This window comes from Suricata suricatta, chromosome 7 (assembly GCF_006229205.1).
Source record: "Suricata suricatta isolate VVHF042 chromosome 7, meerkat_22Aug2017_6uvM2_HiC, whole genome shotgun sequence".
NCBI classification, from domain to species: Eukaryota; Metazoa; Chordata; class Mammalia; order Carnivora; family Herpestidae; genus Suricata; species Suricata suricatta.
In genome coordinates this window covers 33794539-33812955 of record NC_043706.1, presented here as the reverse complement: position 1 = coordinate 33812955, position 18417 = coordinate 33794539, and the positions used below count along the sequence as shown (strand labels likewise).

At 46.2% G+C, this 18417-nt stretch overlaps 1 protein-coding gene and 1 long non-coding RNA gene across 4 annotated transcripts in view; one reads left to right on the top strand and one right to left on the bottom strand.

The window, feature by feature from the left end:
• The window catches only part of PNPLA1 (patatin like phospholipase domain containing 1), a 46479-nt gene that overhangs the window by 10645 nt on the left and 17417 nt on the right, over positions 1 to 18417 (bottom strand). For all 3 annotated transcript variants that reach the window (XM_029945309.1, XM_029945310.1, XM_029945311.1), the window contains exons 2-5: positions 11759 to 11991; positions 10592 to 10657; positions 9205 to 9414; positions 6875 to 6935 (exon numbers count right to left, since the gene is read on the bottom strand). In XM_029945309.1, coding sequence (XP_029801169.1) covers positions 6875 to 6935; positions 9205 to 9414; positions 10592 to 10657; positions 11759 to 11991 — 570 coding nt within the window. The remainder of the gene's footprint in view (positions 1 to 6874; positions 6936 to 9204; positions 9415 to 10591; positions 10658 to 11758; positions 11992 to 18417) is intronic.
• LOC115296827 lies at positions 11803 to 17259 on the top strand. Its single transcript, XR_003911078.1, has 3 exons — positions 11803 to 11983; positions 15242 to 15333; positions 16805 to 17259. It is a non-coding gene; the product is annotated as an uncharacterized LOC115296827 (long non-coding RNA).

Genomic DNA, 18417 nt, shown 5'->3' with positions numbered 1-18417 from the left:
AAGAATGGGATAGACCTGCAAGTTGTTGGTAAGAATCCAGTTGAGAGGAAGGGGTTCGATATATAAAAGAGAAATAGAATAATGGATAATTCAAGAGTCCTGAAATGGGAAAGGGGTCTGAGCACAGGTAGTGTGTGGGCTTTAGGCAAGTAGAGAGTTGCTTCCTTTGACATTCTCTAGGAAGGAGGGAGGCAGAGAAGGGCGAGTCTGTATATTTGGGTTTGTTTTCTTCTGTGAAGTTGTTTGGAGACAAATCCCTCCATGGGGGATCAGGGAGTGAGGTACTCTTGAGGTGGTGATGGCAGAGGAGGAGAGAATAGGTTGACAAGACAAATACTGCACTACTGTATTTTGTGTAGAGACTCACAAGCTGGTTCTAAAATTCATATGGGATTAGAAAGGACCTGGAATATCCCAAACACCTTTGAAACAAACAAACAAAACAACATTGGAGAACTAGGACCTAGAATATCCCAAATAAGTTTGAAAAAAATAAAAGTTGGAGAACTAAGACTACCTGACGTCAAGATTTATTATAAAGCTGCAGTGATCAAGACAGTATGATATTCACATAAAGACAGAGAAATCAATCAATGGCACAAAATAGAAGGTCTAGAAATGGACTCACAACATACCTAGACAACTGATGTTACTCAAAGGTACAAAGTCACTTCCATAGAGAAAGCATAGTCTTTTCAATGAACAGTATTTGATATTCACATGCCAAAAACAATAAAAAAGAACTTTGCTTTATACCTGGAACCATATCCAAAAGTGAACTCAAAATGGAATATAGATACAAATGAGAAGTCAAAAACCTACAAAACTTCTAGAAGGAAACATAAGTGATCATGAGTAAGGCAAAGATTTCTTAGATAAGACACCAAAAGCATGATTCATAAAGAAAGCAAAATAATAATAAGGGTACCATCAAAATTAAAAACTCCTTTTCACAAGACTGTTAAGGAATTGGAAAGAGAAATCCAGACTGAGAGAAAATATTTGAAAATCATATTTCTGATAAAAGACATTTCCCTGGGACCATGACCCAAGCCAAAATCAAGAGTCAACCAACTGAGCCACCCAGGCGCCCCTTATTTCTTAAACATTTAAATAATTATTAAATTATTTTCCAATGAAAAAGCAAAAATTATATACTATTACAGGTATAGAGGAAGCCTTCTATGTTCCCATTATCTTTCCTACGTACCCTATCCTGAGTTTGAGTTTTATAATTTCTATACAGTTTTGTATTTTCCATATTTATTTACTATAAATATATACACTGTTGTGTATATTTAAAATTTTTGTATCAATTGAAATAAATGACCATACATTCTCCTTTAATAAAAAATATGAAATCTTTTAAATTAAACAATTCAATTTTTAGATAGGCAAAAGAGCCCGCTGAAGGCGTTTCCAATGGTCAAAGCAGGAACAATTTGACTATCAAAATAAATAAAGATTGAATAATAACCCAAAGTATAAAATAAGTATCCATGAGTCCATACTGAAACAAACAAGTGATTGAAGAAGAATACAAATGGGGGAGAAAAGACAAATCTCCCAAGCAAAGAGCTTTATGTAGATACCCTGCTACTCTGCCCTCAAGAAAGTAACGCCTAACTCTCACCCCTAAGTGTGGGCTGTGCACAGTAACTTCTTTCCAAAGGACACAGTATAGAAAGGGGGAGAAAGAGCAACTTCACAGCGGAGAAACCCAATAAACAGCATTGCAGACGGGTGCAAGGTCAACATCATGGGTGACATGCCATGGGGACAGCATGTACCCTTGATATAATGTGATGACCCCACGGCATTTTGCCCTTGTGGGTCTTCCTCCCTGGAACCCAGAACCACAAGCTAATCATGAGAAAAACATCAGACAAACCTCAACTAAGGAACATTCTGCAAAATATCTGGCCAGTACTCAAATCTGCCAAGGTCATTAAAAACAAGGAGAGTTGGGTCCGACTTAGGCTCAGGTCATCATCTCACAGTTTGCTTTGTGTGTTCAAATCCTACATGGGGCTTGCTGCTGTCAACACAGAGCCCACGTCAGATCCTCTGCGCTCTCTCAAAAATAAACATTAAAAACAAACATAAGGAGAGTCTGAGAAAGTATTATGGAGAAGAAGAACATAAAGAGATACCATGGCAGAATGTGATGTGGTCTCCTGAAGGGAGTCCTGGATCAGAAGAAAGACATTAGGTTAAAAAGTAAGGAAATCTGAATATATGGCTTCAGTTAATAACAACTTATCAACATTAGTTAATTAATTGTAAACACTACACTTGGTACACTATGTACTAAATTTTATGTGTACCATACTATAACATCTAACAGATGTGAGACTTTTTTTTTAATGTTTATTCATTTAAAAAAATTTTTTAATGTTTTTTATTTATTTTTGAGAGACAGAGACAGCGCAAGCAGGGGAGGGTCAGAGAGAGAGGGAGATACAGAATCTGAAGCAGGCTCCAGGCTCTGAGCTAGCTGTCAGCACAGAGCCTGACATGGGGCTTGAACCCACAATCGTGAGATCATGACCTAAGCTGAAGCCGGACGCTTAACCAACTGAGCCACCCAGGCGGCCCTGTTTATTCATTTTTGAGACAGAGAGAGACAGAGTGCGAGCAAGGAAGGAGCAGAGAGAGAGGGAGGCACAGAATCCAAAACAGGCTCCAGGCTCTGTGCTGTCAGCACAGAACCCGATTCGGGGCTCGAACCCAAGAACCATGAGATCATGATCTGAGCAAAAGTCGGACTGAGCCATCCAGGTGCCCCTACATGTGAGACGTTATAATAGGGAATGGGGAGTGTATGGAAGCTCTCCATACCATTTTCATATTTTTTCTGTAAATCTAGAACTATTCTTAAATAGTGGGAAATGACCACCAGAATTGAACATTTAAATAAAGAAGATGAGATGGCAAATAAGCACATTAAAAAATGCTGAACATCATTAGTCATTAAGGAAATACAAATTAACATCACAATAAGATACCACCACACAACCATTAAAATGGCTAGAATTAAAAAGATTGACCATTTCAAGTGTTGGTGATAATTTGGAGAAACTAGGACTCTCATGCACGGCTGTGGGGATGCAAAATGGTACAGCCACTTCAGAAAAATAGTCTGGCAGTCTCTTAAGTAAACATACATTCTAGGTATATGTCCTTAGTATATATCCCAAAGAATTGAAAATAGGATCTTAAAGATTATTTGCACACTCACGTTCATTGCATCATTATTCACAATAGCCAAGAGGAAGAAGCAATCAAAATTGTTCATTGATAGACAAAACGTGGTATGTACACGAGTATGTGTCACAGATGCTACAAAATGGATAAACCTTGAGGACATTATGATAGTGAAATACACCAGTCACAGAAAGACAAATACTGTATGATTCCATTGATATGAGGTATCTAAAGTAGTCGATCTTCTAGAAGTAGAAAATGGGATGGCAGTTGCCAGGGCTTTGGAGAAGGAGAAATGAGGAGCTGTTGATCAATGGGTATAGAGTTTCAGTTTTGCAAGATGAAAAGGTTCTGGAGATTGGTGGCACAATGTGAATATACTTAACACTACTTAACTGTACACTTACAAGTGGTTAGGATAGTAAATTCTATGTTATGATGTGTGTTTATCCTGATTTTATATATATATATATATATATATATATATATATATACGTCACCTTGACATTCCACTCATAGGTATTTAACCCAAGAGAAATGAAAGCAAAGGTTTGTAGAAAGATTCCATGCATACTTGGCAGCAGCTTTACTCATGAGATCCCCAAACTGGACACGACCTATATATCCATGAATGGGGGACTAGATAAACGAACTGTGGTATCTTCATAAATGGAATGGAATGTAAAAAGGAATGAACCATTTATACATGCAATAACATGATGAGTCTCAGAATAATTATACTGAGTGAATGAATGTAGACCAAAAAGAGCCCACACTATAAGTCCATACTGGAAATGTCTATAATGGCAGAAAGTGGGGGGATGAGGGAGGGGGTCACAAAGGAGCGTGAGGAAACTTTGGGCATGATGGATGATGGTCCACTCTCTTGTGGTGCTGGTTTCACAAGTGTGTGTGTGTTTGTGTGAGTAAGAGAGAGAGAGAGAGAGAAAGTTAAATTGTGAGAGGAGGAAGGGTGCAAGAGAAGGAAGAAGGCCAAGATGGAAGGAAGGAAGGGAGGGAGGGAGGAAAGGAGTCGGTCAGCCTGGCCAGGTGCGCCTGGATGCCAGATGGATATTTTAGACATGGCATCCTCTGAGCTCCAGCCTCACTCAACGCCCACATGCACATGTCTGTGTGGGGAATGTGGATTTTCAAGCACACCAGCAGGCAGTGCCCTTCCCTTTGGCAGAAGGCTGCTGCCAGGGGAAGCCAAGGGTGGAGAGGGGAGCTTGCCCAGCAGCAGGAATAATTAGGAGGATGTGAGTCCTTAGAAGGGTGGAAGAGGAGGGTGCCAGAAAGCAGGTGTAGGCGTTGAGGGTGACACTGCAGGTGTGGCTTGCTGCTGGAGCTGACCCTCCTCCAGAAACCAGTAGGGCAGAAGGCTGGAGCAGACTCCCATTTTTCTGTTCCCAGATGGCAGGTGGGAATTAAGAGTGTGGCTCTGGGCACCAGCCACCATTTCTCAGGATGTGTCATACCTCCCGCTCGCATCTGGTGCCGAGAGGAAAATCCAGTCCCACCAAACCCAAGAGGATTTAGGGGTGGAGCTGAAGGCCACACTGACAAAGCCATGCAAACACTGGCAAATTGGAAGAGGAATCAAAAATAGCTGGTAGTCGGCACGAGACATTTTCTTCCTTATGAGTGTGTCTGTTCCTGCTTGGAGTGATTCCAGGACCTCTGGGAAAACCTCCATCCTCTACACACTGTCCTAATTCTTTAGTGGATGCCTGAAATGCTACTATTAGAGTCTTGTCTTTGGCTTTTCGACTGCCATTTACACCATGATGTCCACAGTAGCTAACAGGAGAAGGGTGGGGGAGGGAGAGACGGGTCCCTCCCAGGGGCTGGCAGAGGGGCTACTGAAAATGGAGGAGACCAGAGATGCTTAGCAAGGCACTTTGTAACTCTCCCCAGGGCTTGCCCTGAGAAGAAGAGAAAGAGATTCTAGGGGAGAGACAGGCAGCCAGGCTGCAACCTGAAGTGTAGAGGGGTCTCCTGACCCAGGGAACTGGTATCTGCTCTAAAATCCCAACCTCAGATCAAGGGATCCTACAACCCCAAGTCCCCAGTACACCCCATCATGGAGGAAAGAGTGAAGGGGCTCCCCAGCTGGCTCTGGGATGGACCCCAGGCCCTCACCAGCGCCTCCTATTCCTGAGGCTCTGTAGGTGAGACCCCATTTCTACCCCTTGGGTGGTCCTCCTTTTGGACACTTGGGGCTCAGTTATCACATCTGTCACCGGTGTCAATGTGGGGTGGGGGGAGTTGTCAAAGAACAGTCAGGGTTAGGGAGAGTCTTTCCTGCAGAGAGCTGAGAAGAGGTGCCTGTCTCCAAGGTCAGAGGGTCAGTGGGCTGGATTGACAATGTCTAGGAATAAAATCCCAAGGTAAGTTCCAAGATCAGCCTCCTGAGACAGATGAGGAAACCGAGGCGCTGGGAGATGAATTACCTACTCAAGGTCACACAGTTAGTACTGTCAGGAACCAAAATTTAACCCTCTTTACAGATTAGGAACCAGGACAGAGAGGGCAAGTGATTTTCCTGAGTTCACACAGCTGGTGAGGCAGAGGGAGGGAGGGGGTGGTGAGAATCCTGGCCCAGGCCTTCTTGCATCCATAACCCACGTTACCTCCATCTTCTCTCTTGCTTCTCCTATCCCTTGTGGGGAGAATGGAGCCAGGAGAACGGAAAGACTCAGGACAAGGGGAGCTTGGGAAAGCAGGATGCAACTTTGAAGGAAAAAAAGTCAACACATCCTACGGAACACATCCTACCACGTTCGATCCCTTAATCACTCATAAAACATATATATTTTTTAACTACATACACAAGAAGTTCACCACAGTATTCCTTATAATGGTGAACATTTGGAAACTCAAAGGAATGATCAAACTTTGCTGTACGACTGCGATGAAATATCACACAATTGCCAAAAAAGACAGTCGCAAAGACCATATGACAACATGGGGGCAAACACTTCCAATACATCAAAAGGTAAACGCCTTTTGACCCAGGAATCCCTTTTATTGGAAATATGTTCTATGGGCACAATTCTAAGTATGGAAAAAGCCTTTTTTCTTTCCTTTTATCAACAATGTTTGCCATGGTCTTCATGGAGTTAGCGTGTGTAATACACGCCATAGGAATCTTCCACACACGAATGCATGGAGGATGTGCAAGTGTAGGGACCACACTTGCTAAACCAACACAGGGCACAGGCTCTTCCCTCTCATTTGTTGATCCATATGTCACTGCGAGTCTTACACAAATATAAACTAGTCACGTCTAGTTGTGCATTAACAACATGATTGTCTTGGAAGGAGAATAAACTGAAATGACATGAGAATGGAATCCTTCAGGAAGATTTGAGCTGTGTTTTCTAAACATGCTCTTAAATCCAGAAATATGTCTGTACAAAAGCCTATCCATTGACTGGCAGTTACCCTAAAAAGTACTTTTCCAAGAAGACCCCAATTTCTGGCCACAGGGGCCTGCCCTGGACAATGTAGGCTGCTGGATCCCTCACCCATTTCGAGAACTCCTGGGAAAGGGAAGCTCCAGTTTGCAAAATGGAGGAAAGGCTTCTGGACTCAGCACTTCTACTTCCTATCTTTGCCCCACCCCCCAACCCACCCCTTCCTTGGGGCACCATCTGGTACTTACTCAGCCGCCTCAAGTAGGAAACAGCATCTTCGTACCCTCGGTAGTAGTAGTTGTGCAAGATCTGCAAGGAGGGGACAGCAGGAGAAAAAGCTAATGCTGCAGCAATGGAGAGAGCCAACGTCCCTTCTCCCAAAGCAGCTACTTTCATTGCTCTTGAGCTTTATTTGATGAGCTTTTCAAAATGTACCCGTACATTTAGGGGCGCCTGGGTGGTTCAGTGCGTTGAACACCAGACTTGAGCTCAGGTCATGATCTCACAGTTGGTGAGTTTGAACCCTTCATTGGGCTCTGTGCTGATAGCTCAGAGCCTGGAGCCTGCTTGGGATTCTGTGTCTCTCTCTCTGCCAGTCCCCCACTCATGCTATGTCTCTCTGTCTCTGTGTCTCTCAAAAATAAATTTAAAAATTTTAAAAATTTAAAATTTCAAATTGTACCCATCCAGCAGCATCCCACCCCTCACTGTCTGCTAAGAAGTGGGGAGTAGTTCCTGATAGGGCATTAGTATGTTAAACCATTTACAGCTGATCGTCAGCTTCCCCTGGGTAGGAGAGGGTGAGATGTTTCTAGTAGAATCAACGAAGGTGCATTTGGGCCATATGAAGAACAGAGTTTGGAAACTGGGTTCAAATTCCAGTGCTGTCACTTCTTGGCTCACAACCTCAGTTTCTTTATCTCTAAAATGGGAATAATAATAATAATAATATCTACTGCAGAGGATGCTGGAGGATTACAGGAGATATTGCTCACAAAGCCTTTTCATAAAGGGCCAGATAGTAAATATTTTGAGCTTGGAATCCACAGATAGTCTCTGTCTCTTCTTGTTGTTCTTCATATTCTTGTTTTCCTTCTTCTTCTTCTTCCTCTCTTCCTCCTCCTCCTATTCCTCTTCCTCTTTCCCTTCTCCTCCTCCTCTCCTCTTCCTCTTCTTGTTTTTCATCTTGTTCTTCTTCCTCTTCTTCTTCATCTCCTTCTCCTTCTTCTCCTTATCTTCTTCTTGTTGTTCTTATACTTTCCTTCTTGTTCTTCTTCTTACTTTTACTCTTCCTCCTCCTCTTCTTGTTCGTCTTCCTCCTCTTCTTCACCTCCTTCTCCTCTTTCTTCTTGTTCTTCTTCTCTTTCTTATCCTTCTTCTTGTTCTCCTTCTCCCTCTCCTCTTCCTCCTCCTCCTCCTTCTACTTCCTTTTCTCCTTTTCCTTCTCTTTCTTTTTCTACAACCTTCTAAAAATGGAAAGCTTATTCTGAGCTCATGGGCCAGAATAAAACCCAATGCACCTTGAAAATGGAAGTCAAGTACAGATTGTGAGCAGAAACTCAAGTTCCAGAGGCTCTGATGAATATAATGCATTTGTTCCATCTTTCTTGAGCTACCTATCTGTGGATTGCTTTTATGAGGATAAATAGACATAATCTTTACTGATACATTAGTGTAAGGCAGATGTTAGAATTCCTAATGCAACAGTTGGAGGACAAAGAATCAATCAGATTAATCAAATTCTTGTGTATCCATAGCCTGACTAAGCATAATAGTGTTTTGACTATGACTTTTGTAAATAATAATTAGACTGTAAGTCACAAACTGGCTTAAAGGAGTTGCCATTCAAACAACAATTACTGAGAACCTTCTATAAGCAATGCCTTCTGTAGACATGATGAGTGTAGTCAAAGAAATGAGTAAAGCTTGATGCCTGCCTTCAGGATCACACTTCTGTGCTGAAGAAAGACATGCATTTTGTAAGTGATAAAAAAAAAAAACACAACAATTAAAAAAACCCTTAATTTGGGGGGCACCTGGATGGCTCAGTTGGTTAAACATCTGACTTGACTCAGGTCATGATCTCATGGTTCGTGAGCTCAAGTCCCATATCAGGCTATCTGCTGTCAGCACAGAGCCCACTTTGGATCCTCTGTCCCCCTCTTTCTCTCTCCCTACCCTGCTCATGCTCTCTTTCTCAAAAATAAATGAAGAGTAAAAAAAATAGACGTTATTTTTTTTTAGAGTAGTTTTGGAAATTTAAAAATAACAAAAATCAAGCTATTGGCTGGATTTGGCCCAGGGGCCATAGTGGCTGATGCCTACACTGCATGTCAGAGGGGAAAAGTTCAGGTGACATTTCTATCAGTAGTTCTGACATCATCTCATTTTACAGGGGAGAAAATTGAGGGGTTGGGAGCACTTAGGGGTCTCATTCAAGGTCACATAACTGGTGAGATACAAGGCCAGGATACAGGTTTGAAGGAAGTTTAAGGAGACAAAGATGGAGCTGTGTGGGCCCCATTGGCTCCCCAGCCCCACCTCCCAGTCCCCCTCCCTTCCAGGTCTGTCCTCTCACCAGCAGGTCTGGGGGGAACAGGGCATGGGTCATCCTGGTGATGTTCTCCAGGGAGAACTGGAAGGAGCAGTTGAACATGCGGAAGTCATTGAAGATGGCAGGGCAGTCCCGGGGGCAGATGTCCTGCTGCCCGCTGAAGGTGGAGATGGTGATGGAGTCAGTCCAGAAGGAGCAGGGTTGCATGCCTGTGAAGCCCCCATCGATGTAGCGCTATGGGGGGGCAGGCAGAGTGATAAATATTCATCTGGGGTCAGTGGTCCTCTTCCCTACCGAGGGAGTACACCCAGGAAATGGGTCCCTTGGGACAAACCTTGAGACCCAGGTCTAGGTGGGTGAGTGGTTGTGTCCATGGTAGTCCCTGAATTCCCAGCCCAGTGCTCTGTCCCTACACTGTTTCCCCACAGTCATCTCAGTGGTGCTGAGATGGGCCTTCCAGGCCTATGTGGGGAGAAGGTCTTCTGTATCTGTACTCTGGATAAGGCAAGAGCAAGTGCTCCCCCATCACACCTCCCCCTCCCCAGCTACCCCACCTGCACCACTCAACTGTTGAGAGCATGCTTGGGAATGGAGCCTGTTCCCATGGCCTTTTGAGAAGATGAACACATGGTGGTCTGTGCAGGTCTCTCTAGACTGCTGTGAGTCCAAACTGCCTCCCTCTTTTGAGGTCAGGTCTCCTCTGCACTCTCCAGAACACCCCTGATCATGGCCTAGCCACCAGCCACCCCACATCCCTTTCCTCCTGCTTCCTCAGCTATGGACAAAGGATCACAAATACTGAGGCCCTAACTCTTCGGGGTGCCTGAGAAGTACCCAGTTGACATGTAATATGTACTCCATCTACTAGCTGAATCCTGGATCTCTTTTTTTTTTGTATATAAAATGAGAAGGGGGCATGGGTTAGATCCTCCTCTTCAGAGTGTGGTGTCTGAACCAGCAGCCCTGGCATCCACCGAAGCTGGTTAGAGGTGCAGGGTCTCCGGCCCCAGGCCTGGTGGAGCAGATTGTATATTATTTTACACGACCTTCCTGGGTGATTCATATGCACTAACCTAGATGACTTTAACGGTCCCCATCATTCACGGTTCTGGGTACCCATGTTGCAGGGTCTGTATCCTACACTCTTTGTCAGGTATGGGGAAATCCAGCAAGCCTAAGGAGTTTTGACTAGCCAGGCTCAGAAATGGGTAGGTGAATCCAGAGTGAAGGATTATATGGAGGGGAAGTTCATCTTAAAGCCCCAGAAATCCATCTACACTGGGAATTCTAAGTAGAAAAACGCAAGAATCTTTTCAACTCTTGGTCTTTCCATTGAATCGTGAGATGGGGGCCATAGGGGCCCCGAGGCACCCTGGGGTCTGGCTCACCCCCTCCCACGCCAAACACTCACCACGCCCCGGTAAGTTGGAGGAATGAGGCCGCAGTACACGGGGACAAAGCAGCTGCAGTAGAGTGCCTGTGGGGAGAGAAGGGACTGAGATGCTCTGGTGGCTGGGTGGCAAGGGCTCACCAGCAGGCCTCTGGGCCACCAGCGTCCTGGCCCTTCCTGCCCCAGGAACAGAGCACCCAGTTCAATTTCTGGCCTGGTCCTAACTAGCTGGGTCTTTGTTAGCCTACTAGGTAGTCTGGGCCTGATACCCCAGCTTTAAAGAGAGGGGACCGCCTCAGTGACCCCCAGGGTCCCTTCTAGCACCGTATCTCCATGAATCCAGTGGAACTCAAGAATCGTTCATGTATGTGCGGCCAGGGCCAGGTTCTGGAAGTGAAGGAGCGTGAGATGCCCATGCTTGGGAATGCTCAATGAGGGAGAGCAAGCATGTCCTTTACCAATGACAGCACATGGTGTGACAGGTGCTGTGATGGAGATGAGCAAGGGCATTGTGACCCCAAAGGAGGAGTATCCAGCCCAGGGGAGTGTGGGGCAGGCTGACGGTGAAGGAAAGTTCCCAGGCAGAGTGGCTAGAGTCTTGTCAAGCAGGTGAAGTGAGCTGGGAAGGAGGGAAAGGGCATCCTAGGCAGAGGGCGCCGCAGGTGCAAAGGCACAGAGGCTTGTTTTGTGTGGTTGGCATGAGGAAGAGTGGAGCCGATAGAAGAGAGCTGGGAGAGAAACAGCTTGAAGAGCTGAGTGCTAATAAACCCAGGGGGACACGAGGTAGGTGGAGAAGGTGTCCATGCCCACTGACTGTTCGCTCCCCTACCCCAAGGACCATGGCCACGCCAGTGTGGGGCTGTGAGGATGGGTGGCAAGGGCCTTGTATTCAGGAGAGGGGAGGGGGGTGGAGATATGGGTTGGAGGGTCATGCCATTTAATCCTTTTGTCTCCAAAATTGGGCATATCCACAGCGCTTTCCATGATGATAACTCATAACTAAAATTTATATTGATGAGCATAGGACAGTGTGCAGAGTGCCCTTTCCTCAGTGATAGTCCATTTGGTGATAATTCAGTCCTTTTATCAAAGGGCCGTTGGAAGACGGGGGGCGAATGGGGGACTGTCTCCCCACCCTGGGATCCCACTCCCTGGGCCAGCCCCCACACCCCGAGCCCTGCCCCTTGCCTCAATGAGCTCTTCCTTGGATGTGTACTCTGAAACGACCACACTCTCTCCGTCGGTGAACCGAGTGAGGGACACGTGCAGCTTCCCTGTGGCGGCCTTGTAGGAGTCCTCGGGCAGCACGTTGTACAGAAACTGCCTCATCATCTGCACCATCTTGCAGGACGGAGACAAGGGTCCCAGGAAGGATTTCTTCACCTCGGCCACACCTACATTGAGGACTCTAAGGTACTCATCTGTGGAGAAAGTGGAGAGGGGCCGGCGGTCAGCAGCTTGTGGACAAGAAAGGTCACTGGCAATTAGGCCACCTCATCGTGTCTCCGACTGGGGGGAAACCCAAAGGTCCGGAAGCAGGGCTGGTCTCCAGAGGCGGCTTGTCTTTCTGCACACAAGGCATGGAAGAATTAAGTCACTGGCTCCAGAGAGTCGCCAGGCTAGTCAATGGCAGAACCAGACCCCAGCATCCGGACCCCTTTCATATCAAGGGCAAGGGACCACTTTGCCACCCCGCACTATTTTCTCCAGCTTCCTGTCACCACATCTGGAAATCTACCACCAGACTACATTCTTCTGGGCTCTTAGGGGCTTTTTGCCCTGTGTGAGATTCCTCTTGAAACACTGATACATTGCAAAGCCTTCTCCAAGTGACATTCCCTGACACTCGCTTTTGCCCCTTAAACCTGTGGGCAACAAAGGGGTGTTGGCCTTGAGGCAGGTGAATTACAGGGAGGGGCAAACTTTGTCTTGAAACAATTGCATCATCTTCCCTTTATAGCCCCTGATACCAGCCTGAGAGAGAGAAAGCCCTGCTGTATGGAGCACAAGCTATGCCAGGCCAGGCTGTAGGCACTTCCGGGATGGGAAAGGGAATCTTCTTCTTTCCAAGAGGAACACAGGCCTACACGTGCTAGATGGGGCTTGGAGGGCAGACATGTTTTTCAGGGAATTGCAGAGAAAGGTATAACCTGTCCCCAGAATTCCCCTGGGGAAGTTAGGGTTGTAATTTCAAAAAGAAACTGCTATCTCGCCAGATTCTCACAGCAACAGTATGAGGTAGGTATTTCCATCTTCATTTTACTGATCAGGAGACTGAGGCTCGGAGACATAATATAACTGGTCCAAGGTCAACTCCCTGGTGAGTGATCAAAGTGGGATTTTAACCTGGAGTGTGTGACCCCAGAACCCATACTGCTTCCACTACACTAAGCCACAAGCCTCTAGAGCTGGGCCTGTACCTGCTACTAGCCAATTGTTGTTCATTTCTACCCCGTGCAAGCCCTCTGGAAAAATCAGAAGCAGAAATCGCTGTGAAAAGGATTGCTGACTTTTTAAAACAAACGTTTAACTGGAAAACATCCTATGCAGAAAAACCTTCTTACAAGTAGTGTCACGTAGCATTTGGAAAGCTGGGTGGTTATGAGCTCTCTGCCACTGGAGGTAATCAAGCAGAAGTGGGGCAAGTACCTCAGTCAGAGAACTTATCAAAGAGATTCCTGCATGAGTTCTAAGATTCCTTCCAACGTGGAGATTCTGAGATTCTGATGGGTGCCTGGCAATGATCTGGGGTGTTATCACAGTGGGTATTATTTTCCTATTTACAAATAGAGCAGCTGAGAGAGGTTAAGTGATTTGCCCAAAGTTACACACAGCAATTTAGAGACAAACCAAAGCTCAGGACTCTCTACTCCTTCATGTTTTACAGTTCAGATTATTCCCTGTTAATCCTGGAGGTGGATAGAATAAAGAGATTTAGCATCATTTTACAGATGTAAAAACTGAGGCAGAGAGAAGCTAAGTGCCTTCTCTGAGGTCAGAGAGCTAGGCAGTGTTTGTTCCCACTCTAAACCCCACCTTCTTTCCCTGGGTGTTGGGGTGATCCCAGAGGCTGAGGGAGCTTGGGTTGCCATGGCGCCAGCCTTCCCTTCCCCCCCCCCCCCCCCCCCCCCCCCCCCCCCCCCCCCCCCCCCCCCCCCCCCCCCCCCCCCCCCGCTTTCAACATTCAGAATCACAGCTGCATATGTGTAGTAGGGACTGACCTGAGCACCAGAGCATCTCAGCTGTCATCCCCTGACAGGGAGGGTGCTCCTGGGAGGTGGGAAGGCCCTGCAGTTTTGGTAAGGTTAGCTTTGCCATGTGGCAGCTTGTACCAGCAGCGTTTCCCCTTGAGGGAGGATGATGACTACCTTACCAATAGTTATGAAGCAACTGCTCATCTGAACGCCAAAGGGCTAGGTCACAGGGTCACAGAGTTCTCGCCCACAAGACCAGTCAGGATGGGGAGGCAAACTGGGGTGGGGACATCCTGTTTTAATGAGCAACTTGAGCGGCCTTGCATAGGTTGGTGGCCTTTCCCACAATGCCTCTGAGCCAGGGGCACCTGGTTCAGGACTCCCGGCAGGAGACTTTTACTGGGACTGCTGGAAGATTTGTTCGCAGTGCACAAAAATCAGACGTTCCTTGTGGGAAAAAATCATTTTGAAACATGCAAACCAGCAAAAAGAAAAATAATCAAAGGGGTTTGGGATCCCTCCAACCAGAGATTAACATCTAGTTTATGTCTTCCTTGATGACATATTTCATATGTGTTCTACTTATAAGAATACTTACATGGAGTCATACCATATATACTTTTTGTAATTGATTGGATTTTTTTAACTTATAAATCATGTTTTTCCACATCAGTAAGTACCTATTCATAACCCAATTTACAGCAGCATGGAAAGCTATTGTAAGGTTGTACCATTATTTACTGAGAAGGTCCCCAGTAGGAGGTCGGTTATTCATTTTGCTTCTTTGCTTTTTCTAAACAAGGTTTCAGTGAAGAATCTTGTGCTAATTTTGCGTGTGATGTGCACGCCTGTGTCTTGTCCTTAATTATTTTCCTTTAGATAAATTCTTAGAGGTGGGGATGCTAGGTCAAAGGCATGCATATTTCATCTTGTAATGCTTATTTGAATCATAGCATTTGTGTATTATCCATTTACAGTTTATTCTCAGCTCTTCACGAGTGGTGAGGGGTGACAGGGACAAAGCAGTGGCCAGATAATAGAAATAGTATAGACCTCTCCAATATGCTTACATCTGAAAATGGTGCTGTCTAGAACTTAGCAGTGCTTTAGCCAGAATCATGTAGCTGGGGAGCGAGGGGGCAGGAGATTGATTTCCACTCAGGTGCCCAGTTTAGCATTCTTTATTGCTGCGCGTTGGGACAGTATAGCAAAGGATGCCTTTATCTCTGCCTCTCCTTCCTCCTTTTCAGGAATCTGTGTGTGTCTCTGTTGTCAAAGTCTCTGACCATCCCTTTTTCGGTCTCTCTTTGTATCTCTCTCTCTCTCTTCTCTCTCTTTTCACAGCCGAGGGAGAAGCAACTAATCTTCTGGTTAAACAAGTCTCTGTTGGTAGAGAGTCAAGTGTTAAGCATAGCAATTGCTGGGTGCTGGGAAGAAGGATAAATTTAGCTTGCTTCTTTATCTCTGTGCTTTCCAGCACCTTCTCCCATTCAACGGCCTCCTTCCAAGCTTCAGGCTGCTCTGGGCTCCGAGACACAGTATCCCACACTGACCACAGCAAGATGGGAGGTAAAAGCAGCACCGCAGGAAACTCGAGGTTGGCTCTCTCACCCCCAACCCACATTTGCCACATTCGTTTCTGCTTCCTCCCACCTCCTTTCACACCTTTTATTATCTAAGTGCAGTCTGTCTCCCAAGCCAAAAAGAAGATTCTTTGGGGGAAGATCCTTATGGTCCTCAGCTCTCTAAGGCCTATCATGGTGCTCCGCCTGCGGAAGGCCCTTCAGAAACCTTTGCTAGAAGCTGGAAACTCAAGGACAGGGCGGGCCATACTCACCTTTGCCCACCAAACCTCCCCACTTGATGGGTGCTCAATGCTTATTCAGTGTGTCAACAAAGAAACATAAAAACCTGTCAGGGAGGAAAAGCAAGTGATGGAGATACTTCCAGGGAAGAGCTACTTGATTTAATTACCTAGTAAAAGCCTGAAGGCAAGGTCATCCCAGTTAGATGGATGAGTCAACAGTATTGATAACCGTGACCAACTGACCAAATTTTATGTGTCTGTTGTGCCAAGAATTTCAATAGAAAAATAAAGAAATAAGATCCTGGGACTAGGAGGTTTCAAAGGGCATGTGGAAGCTACTCCAGGTCTTAGCCCCTCAGAGAGTCTTTTTACCCTTTTCTAGGACCAGATCCATTTCTTGGAAAGAGCTCAGGCTTTGGGGCCAGGGAGGTGTGGCTAAAACCCCAGCTTTGCCACATACTATCTGAACCATCACTGGCAAGTCAAGTGATTTCTTCCAGCCTCAGTTTTACAATCTATAAAATGGGAATAATAATACCTTACTGGGTTGTTATGAAGCAGATGGTGTTTTAAATGCACTGCACATAGTAAGTGCTCACTATCAGTTATGCCAGGAATTCTCCTTGTGACCATGGAGAAGTCTTCTTGTTTCTGGCTTTCAGCTTTCTCATTTGAACAGGGGACAATGATCCCTGCCCCGCATCTTTATCGAGGTGTGCTCAGGCTGACTTTTGGATGCAAAAGAGCAAAGTAAAAGCACTGTGGAGATGGCAGGGTGTGCCTCTTTGTTGGAGTGCAGTATGGTGCCAGGTCAGCTGTAATGCAGTACTGTTGCTATCAGCACTCTCCCCCTCTCTTGTCGACTTGGCGGGCTCTACAGATTTTGTAGGGAAAACGGGCAGGGCTTAGAAATATCATTGAAGAGGAAGGAAAGGAATTAGATGTATGTTTATCTTATTTATTTGCTTAAATGTCTCATGCCTCCCCACCCCCACCCACAGCCCCTGCTTTGTGAGAGCAAGGATGGTCTCTATCTTGTTTATCCCTCTGTCCCTAGCGCCTGATATGGTGCCCGGAACAGGGTAGGCACTCAATAAACATGATTGCCTGCATGGATAGTGAATAAATGAATGACCCTCAGGAATCGGAGGAGGACACTGAGGCCCAGAGAGAGAAGCAGCTCACTCGAGGTGACCCGAGAACAGAACACGCTTCTCTTCCCCTCCTCCACAGGGCCTCTTGCGAAGTGAAAAATCCTAGGAAGATGGGCACGTGGCAGCTGACAACTTAAACTGCTGGGGAATCTCCTTCACACGGTGCCCGGATGGGGTCTGCGGCGCGGGATGGATCTGCGGTGGAGGATGAGACCGCGAGGCCCCCAGTCTCCCGCGGACTGGTAGCCTAGCAACAACCTCCGGCTCAGCCAATCACGGCCAGGCGTCTCCCCGCCCTTCCCCCCCGCCGCCGGCCTTAGTCCCCTGCAGCGGAGCGGTTAAGCAGGGGGGAAGCGGGCGGCGCAGCAGCCCCAGGGGAGGCGGCAGTGAGCAGAGCTGCGTTCCCAGGAAAAGCCCTGCAATTCTCTGAGTCCCTGTGTGGAGCACCTGGGAGAGTGGTGCTCCTACCTGGTCCCTAATTGGAGGCTGAATTATAGGCTGCGTATCCCTGTGGGTGTATTCTTGACTGCCCGACTGCACTATAATAATAAAAATTCTTATTATCGTAACAACCCATTCACACTTAAGATCTCCGGTTTACCTCACAGTGACAGCGGGCCCCTGAGGGGTAGTGACCCTGGTTTTATTCACCATTTTATTTCCATATCCCACACGCAGGGGCATTGATTGAAAAACAATTTGGCTTGAAGCGGCAGCGTGGCCATTGGAAGATCCAGAGAGACCTTCTGGGGGCAGCGATTTTTCAGGGAGCCTTTGTTCAAAAGAAACCTCAAGCGGAAATCCAATATATGCAACAGCTAAAAACAGGGCTGCTCTAGGTGGAAGCCAAGTGGGGTCTCAGGACCTGCCCAATCACCCATCCCACTCTAGAAAACAGGCTGCTAAAAGCTACCGAAGATTCTAGGAGCCTAGGTCAAAATACTAAACCAGACTAAGCCCTCTTATTTTATGAATTAGAAATGAGCCCAGGGTAAAGCTGAAACTCAATAAATACTGCTGGATGGATAGAGAAATGAATAAAAGATGGTTATCCCATAGGCCACACAGTCTCTGTTAAGAGAAACTGGAACTAGAATGTGTGAGAAAATTCACATTTTTCTACTCTGTTCTGAATGCATTACAGGCTTTCGCCAAAGGCAAAACCACTCTGACCTAGTAAGCACTTAAAAAAACAAAACCTCAAAGCTGATATTCTTCTATGGATAATAACAATCTTTCACACAGACCTTTTTCTAGCCCGAAGAGTTTACCAAAGAATTGGCTTTAAAAGTTCATATCAGCTTATGTCAGGTTGCCATGGAAACAGCAGTGCCTCTCAGTGTTTCATCCCCTGGGTTCCCGTCAAGGTGCCCATGGGGAGCTTTCCAGGACTGGGGTCTCACCCTGCCCTGTGTGCCTCTCCCCCAGAATCCAGGCACAGTCTCTCCGACTTGCAGCTGAAGGATCTACTGATCACCTGGAGATAAAACAGGCCGAGAGGGAATGTATCTAGAAGGTTCTCTGGAACCTCAGAATGTTCTCAGGGTCATTGCCTCTGCTCTTTTCTCTGGGTTTTCTGTGGTGGACCCAGAAGTCTCTTTGGAATCTTGCTCCAAGGTAGAAACCAATATAGTCCCCTTTTCAGGCTGTGGCTTGTCCTACCCTGCAGACTCTCCTTGAGGGGACCCTAAG